Here is a 7,351-nt window from a genome sequence, read left to right as displayed (position 1 = left end):
TAAGGCAAAGACACTAACATCTTTGAGTTATATCAATTTTCCCATCTTGCAGTACCCTGAGCTGGGGCTTCTTTCCCTTTGCCACAATAGTACAGTAACAATAATAGCAATTTCACTCAGTGCTTAACTTTTTGGATGTCGGATCTCCCCAAAAACAAAGTAAATATGGTGCCCTTCCAAAGCCATCCTTGCATTTCTTGTATCCTCTTCCCCAAACACCTACAGAATTAAATTGCCAGAGAGAGATTTCAGCCTGAAAAAGGAGAGTTGCCCAGCAGTACCAGGATCCAAAGTTCAGTTCTCCAAAAAGCATCTTCCATAAAGCCACACTGGCAGAAGTGCCATTAATCTGTGCTTCCTCACTGAACACCTTAAAAATTGCTTGTACCACACAATGACCTTGGCTAAGAGCAAAACTTTTGATTTTCCAGAGTGCAATGCTGTTATTTCCCCCCTGGACTGGGGCTACCCCAGACAGGTAAAGCATAGGGAAGCACAGCTCAGTATGAGCATAGCTCCGACTCCCCAACACCCTACAAAGGACCTGAGTCAGGGCACTGGTCTTATAGTCATGGAATTCCAGAATGGTTTGGACTGGAAGGGACCTTAAAAATCATCTTGTTCCATGGGCAACTTGGAACAAGGTTGCCTCCTGCCATGGGCAGGGACACCTTCCACTATCCCAGGTTACTCCAAACCCAGTCCAGCCTGGCCTTGGACACTTACAGGGATGGGACAGCCAGAGCTTCTCTGGGCACCCAATGCCAGGACCTCACCACCATGGTGGAACAGGACACCACCCTTTTTGTGCAAAGCCCATATGACATTTGCTCTTTGACAGACACACACATCACTAGTGTGTCAACCAGGCTGATCTGGAGTTGAGTCATTGCTAACTCCAAAATGAAAGTGACAAATTACTGTTTTACAGACCTGGGAAAACCAAAATAGCTGAGAACAGAATGTTTATCTCCAGGCAGATTCTTGTGTGATGACACAGCAGTGTCTACCGAGTTCAAACATGTCTCCCTGGTGCTTCATCGACCCCTTCGCTCCTGTCTCACCATCCAGAGTTTAAATACCTGTTGTACTCTGGGGCCAGTCGTCAACCTGGGTGTTCTTACAGCAAGAAAGAGGCACACTGCAAAAAATCCTGGGATGCTGCTGATCTCTCCCCTACAGCCGTGGCAGCACTGAGTGCCATCCAGATGCTGAGGTCAGAGCCCACCCGAATGCAAACAGGAACAATAGGATGAGGGCATTCCTGGGATGAAGATTTCACCTCTTGTTAATGCACTGCTGCTCCTGCTGTTTACAAGGGCATTGAGAGGTGCAGTGACTCAGCCTGGAGCTATGTGACCCATCCTGGCCACAAAGGGCTTGTGGCAGGGGAGGACACAGAGATGGCTCTGCTGGATCGTGGCAGGGAGAACTAATTCAAAAGAACCAAACTTCTAACTGAATGCAAAGGAAGAAATTAACGTTAATTGGAGGGTGGAAGGGGCTGGGAGGGGGCACAGCTGAAGTGGAGCTCCCAGTAATTAAACAAGAGGCATGGCCCAAGGCTGGGCCTGGGGTGAGCAGCAGCTCCTCAGTTCCCCTCCCAATGCTTGGGGCAGGCTCAAAGGAGGAAAACCAGCACCACTCAAAGCGCTCTGGACAAAGGAGAAAGCACCTCAAGGGAAGAAGGTTGAATGCAAAACCCCTTCCCCACAATTTTCTCCAAGATCCCTGAAAATAATGTGGAGCTCAGGAAATACTGCATCAGCCTCCTAAAGATAAGTTTAGGGCTCAGATCTTTGAGAGGAACCTTGAAATCCCATTTACAGCTAAGCACAGCATAGGGATCCAGATAGGATCCTTCTCTTCCCAGCTTCCTTTCCACATCATTGAACATATTTGAGCAGAGCAAAGCAATTGGGAGGTAGAGCTCCAAGGCGAGATGCATTTTCAGCCACAGTAATCTGCTTATATTATTACAGACCTTCAGTGGCCACATATATTTAGACTTCTAACAAAATCTACCAGGGTTTTGCACAGGTGGAAGAATTATAGCAGGTTCCAAACCTTGTGCCCACCCTGGTGCCTCCTAGCCAGCAGCACAACAGCCTACCCAGGCCTTCAAAAATATTGCCATCTACAGCGGGGAGGCTGTAATTCATCCAGAAGTCTAAAGCACCTGCTGCTGGTTGGAATACAAGCACAGGTATTTACAATGGGAATTGCTTTTCCTCTCTCACAAGATGTCCATCGAAGTGCAGGTCTCCCATGCCAGCAGCAGCAGCATGGAAAATATTAAATAAAATAATTATTAAAACTACGAGGTGACTGAAAGAAAGATCATGATGTGTCTAACACAGTGTTTATGTGAGAAAATTTACACACAAGATGTTCAGCACCTGGACGAGGAAATGTTTCAAAAGAACAGATCCAACCCCCATCACTCCTGCACTACTGTGAATGCTTTCCAAAGTGCTTTGCAGAAAAGGGTTTGTGGGACCAAGCCCCAGGACTCTTTACTAATTGAAGTGTTTTAAGTAATTAAAATGCACAGTCTCTTGACTCTCCCAAGTGTAGTCACCTGCTCAAGAGCTGGCATAAATTATGAAAAAAATCATATCCAGGAGGAGAGAGACATCACCATGAAGCATTCATCACTGAACCCAATGGCTCTGTAGCACTGTGAGATGCCACAGCCCCAGAAACAGCAATGTGATGGGAGGAAGGCAGAGAAACTTTGTCTCCAGGGAGATCAGGATACTTGTGAGGGGCTGCCAGGCCAATGCAGCTGCTCAAATGAGCAAGGATTTACGGAAATCAGAGCTGGTTGGTGGTTTTTGACCATTAATAGGATAAAAGTGAATATGCCACAGAGGACCCTGACACTGAGCTTTTATTAAAGGAAGAGGTTGAAGCTTGTCTGAATCCTGGTTGTCTGAATCCTGGAATACAGCAACCTAGAATACAACAATGGGCTAAGACTGAGGCTGCCATGGGGCCTGGGGAGCCTGCAGAGCTCAGAAACAGTTTCTACCTTTAGGAAACAGGTTGATTTGCAGCCTCACAGCTGCTCCTGCTGCTGGATGGGCTCACAGCCAGCCCTTTAGGAATGGGAGCAACTCCCACGTCTGTCCCCCACTGCTCATCCCCTGCCCAAAAGCCAAAGGTAAATTCAGTGCAGGGATGGCAGCAGGAGGGAGATGGGGGTTTCTGGAGATATTCCAGGTACAGCATAGTACTGATGTAGAACAAAATCTTCAGATGTGGACTGTCCAGTCTCACTCAGAGTGAACATTCAGGGAAACCACTTTAGTTAAGAAATTCAGCAATAACTTAAGAGATTTGCAGAGGTCACAGGTGATCTTGAAGGGACTCAGATCCTTTAGAGGGATCTGACTTTCAGAAATCCCAGTGAAAAATGGACAATATTTGAGCTGAGTGCCCCCTCAAGTATCAAGTAACATCCTAAGGGATGTTAATGCACCCTCAATGTGGTCCACACCCATCCCACAAATGAAATCAACACAGTGACAGCAAACTACACTGACAAAGCTTCTCCACTGGAAGCAGTGCAAACCGTGTCCTCATATGGCATCAAAGCTGTAAGAAATATCAGCACAGGTAACAATCTTCTTTGAAATAATAAATACAAAAGGTGTATTTTTTCCTTTTTTTTTTTTTTTTTTTTTAACTCATTACAGCATTTGTTAAAAATATTACATCTGCTTTTGAGAAGGTAATATCCTCTCCATTTAATATGGAAAAATAAACTCTACAGGACACACAACACATCCCCCCAGTTGGCACAGAGCTGCTTTAAGAGATCAGATCCACAGGATACATCAAGGCAGAGGAGAGGTTTGGTCTTCCTTGTCCCCAGACTCTTAAAACATCGTGTTGTAGGAATGGTAAAAGACAAGAATACATAAAAACAGTAAAATGTTTATTTTCTTAGAAAAAAAGAGATTCAAAATGATTGTGATCACACTCCCATTCGTGCTCAGCAAAGCCAATACTGCAAGCTTAGTCCTTGATCAAGATACCTTTTCAATGAAACTTTTTTCATCTTAAAAAACAAGTCCCTGCTCCTGTATCACTTCCAGTATTTCAGTGATAACATGCTTTTAATGGATAATAGTTTCTCAGCTTCTTCTCAGCTAAGAAACAATGCCTGCCATGGCAAAAACATCCCATCTCCAAAGCTTGGAATCACCAGCACTAACAAGCACTCCGGCCCCAACATGGACGGACACACAGCTCTGGGGTGTTTCTTAGATGCTTGGATGTTCACTTATGGAAGCTTGGTATAACACTACCTCATCTGATAGAAAACAGGCCAGAAGCCTCAATAAAATCAACAACGTCTTTTGGATTAACTTTTAAGGATTTGCTGCATATCTGGACACAGAAAAAAAGTGAGAAGTTGCAACAAGTTTTAACTAGCAGCAACAGAAACAGTTCCTTAAGAGTTCTTAGCAATATTCCTCATGTGTTCATTAGGAAACACTGTAACTGAATGGAGCATATAATGTGGAAATGGTCTTCTTCTGTTAAGGAGTGCTGTTCACTTGAGCAGACGTCCCATAGGTTGTATCCAGAAGGCTGGGTTGGATCTATTTACACTGGAGGTGCTCCTGGGGTGAGTGTAGAGCTGGCACTATGTGACATCCTCCTCCTCTGAACAGTAGTCACGACCCTGCAGGGACAAAGGCCAGGCAGTTGGTACACAGAAACAGCATACAGGAATAAATCCAGAGAACACTTACTGAGAGCAGTTCTCTAAACTTGGGGGGTTGAAGTTCAGAGCTGGATAGAAATGTTAGACACAAGGAATTTGCAGGAAACCAGGATAGAACACACTTCCCTTTCTGTCACTATTAATCTGATAAGTATCATCCCCCATAAACTGAATTCCAGGGAGGGGGGTCCAACAAACTGATTCACAAACCTGCTTTATGTAAAGATCCACCTTAGACACAGCCTGGAGATTTGTTGTGAAAGGATAATCTCTGAAGCAAAAGCAACAAAGCACATAATCCTATGAGCAACACAAGGCAGCTGCTGTGAACAGGAATCCCTCATCTGATAATCTCAACGAAAATTTAGCCCCAGAGCAAAAGATACCATTCGTATTGAAATTATGCTTGTACTACAGGGGATTCAGCCTAAGCTTCCCAAAACATACATTTCTTATCAGACCAGTCATGTTATGCCATCTATCCCATCTCAAACATGGGTGTGGAGCAGCATCTCTCTGGGGATTCCCCTTGGGATGGTCTGGAGAAGGCACATCCCATCCCTCACTACCCAGTTCCTGCAGAGAATCAAAAAAGAACCTGCTGGGAGCCACTGTCCTTGTTTCCCTGCACAAAACCAGCTGGAGCTGAGCTGTTCAGTACAAGCCACCCAGGGTATCTTGCATCAAACAATTGCCTCAAATGCAGGACCCAAAATCTCAACCTCTGGACTATTTCCCATTGTTCCTGTGTGCTGGATGTATCACCTGGGGCATCTGGAGAAGGAGAACTGGAAAGACAAGGAAAAAAAAAAGGGAGACATGTTTCTTGACAGAGATCAGTTTATTTGGGACACACAGCTGGGCTGCACACCAGGAACAAAGAACAAAGGCTCCAAAATGTCTCTGCAGTCCCAGTGCTGATGGTGGGACAGCAGAGCTGGCTTTGCTGGAGCCCAGACCCAGGAATGTGCAGTGCTCTGACAACTCCCTGTGGCCCAGCACTGAGAGCAGAAGGATTTTCCAAGTACATTGAAATAACCCCCAAGAGACTCATCAGCCCAAATTCTGACTCAGCAATCACTGACCCAGAAAGAAAGGAAAAAAATTTAGATTTTTTTAGATCAACTAAAAGATCTGACTCAAAAAGAAGAACACTGAAATTCTTTGCAGTGAAGCACAAATCTGTCAGTTTTCTTCAGGCCAGGGACCACATTTGGACAAATCCACTGAGCTGGTGGCGACGAAGGCTTTGTCCAAAATGCTTCAGAGCTGTGAAAGGCAGCAGCAGCGACTGAGGACAGAGCTCAGGGCATTTCCAGGCCATCCATTTACCTGCTCAAGAGGGAGCCCCAGCACACCCCACTGGTGGCAATCACTGCTATTAAAGCCTCAAGCAGACCCAAATGTGACAGAAGAAAAGCCATCCTGCACTTTTCCACTCCTACTCCTCCTGCTCTTCTTTTGCTTCTGGGTTTGCTCTGTGGCTGCCAAGTGCATCAGTTCTCAAATGGATGCCAAGGAACTGCTCCAAACAAATGTGCTGAGCAAGTCCCAGCCATGGCACAGACACACCACTTCCCACCAAGGCCTGAAGGCTACCAGGAGCTGGACTGATCCTTCCAGACACATCACTTCCATCTGCACACTGCTGGGGATGGGAACAAATCCGTATTCTTCTGATGACCCAACCAGGTCAAGTGATGCCCAGACTGCAGTGAGTCCCGATGGTGCCCAACAGAGCTTTGGTCTAAACATTACTCCCCAAGTGCATTTTTGTCAGTAATAACCAGGTCAGCATTGCTCAGGAAGATCACTGAAGGAATAAAATGCCCTGGCACCACAGCCTTCCCTGCTGCACCACAAGTCCAAGGCAAGGGTTGTACCCATGGTACTCCTTGGGCAGAGAGGCTGCCACTCCCTTCTGGTAGAGGAAAGGCAGCTTCAGCCCCAGTCTAGTAAAGTACTTAAAAATGTCCATTTTTGACCCATTGGTTGTTTCAGAGGATGTTTAACAGATGCTGGAGGAGATGATCCCTTGATCACTGAGAGGCTGCTGTGCTTGAGATGGGCAGTTACCCTGGTGGGCCTGGGAACACCTCATTGGAAATGGTCAGCTAAGAGCTTGCAGAAACCACACTGCTCTAGTGGAAGTGTCCCTGCTCACTGCAGAGGTTGGACCAGGTGGCCTTTAAAGGTCTCTTCCAAACCAAACCATTCTCTGATTCTATGATTCCATGACTGGCAGTCAAGATCTGTCCAGGTCCCAGGCTCCTGCATCCAGAGGAGCCAGAGACACAGAGCAGGTGGCTACTAACAGGAATGTATGGCCCACCCATGGACTAAGTAAGTTGTGGGTTCAATCCCTGCATAAGCCATTCACTTAGAAGTTGGACTCAATGATTCTTGTGGGTCCCTCCCAATTCTGTGACTTCTGAGAAGTTTAAATGATTGAAAGTGTAAATTAACTAACTTGAAGAAGATGAGAACTCTAATATGTGCCTCCAAGTCCAGCTAATTCCTGAGGAATCCCATCTCCCACTTCTGCAGTTTCAAAATACAACTGTCAGCTTTTGTACATTTCCACAGAATACTGTGAGTGCTTCTAAACGAGTG

At 45.8% G+C, this 7,351-nt stretch overlaps 1 protein-coding gene across 13 annotated transcripts in view; it reads right to left on the bottom strand.

Moving 5' to 3' along the window:
• C9H1orf21 (chromosome 9 C1orf21 homolog) overlaps positions 1–7,351 on the bottom strand; it is a 111,396-nt gene that overhangs the window by 2,983 nt on the left and 101,062 nt on the right. For 7 of the 13 annotated variants that reach the window (XR_015274056.1, XR_015274054.1, XR_015274055.1 and 4 more), the window contains one exon: positions 3,923–4,696. The exons of 5 other annotated variants lie outside the window; for them this stretch is intronic. Coding sequence is in view for 4 of the 8 variants with exons in the window: in XM_086842728.1 (XP_086698854.1) it covers positions 4,658–4,696 (39 nt within the window). In the remaining 4 variants the exon portion in view is untranslated. Of the gene's footprint in view, positions 1–3,922; positions 4,697–7,351 lie in introns of those variants that run through there. One more of the 13 variants, XR_015274057.1, reaches the window with a different exon arrangement.

The sequence above is a fragment of the Cyanistes caeruleus genome, chromosome 9, assembly GCF_971803275.1.
Source record: "Cyanistes caeruleus chromosome 9, bCyaCae1.hap1.1, whole genome shotgun sequence".
Taxonomy (NCBI): Eukaryota; Metazoa; Chordata; class Aves; order Passeriformes; family Paridae; genus Cyanistes; species Cyanistes caeruleus.
Note: the sequence above shows the minus strand (reverse complement) of the source record. Positions and strands in the feature narration are given on the sequence as shown.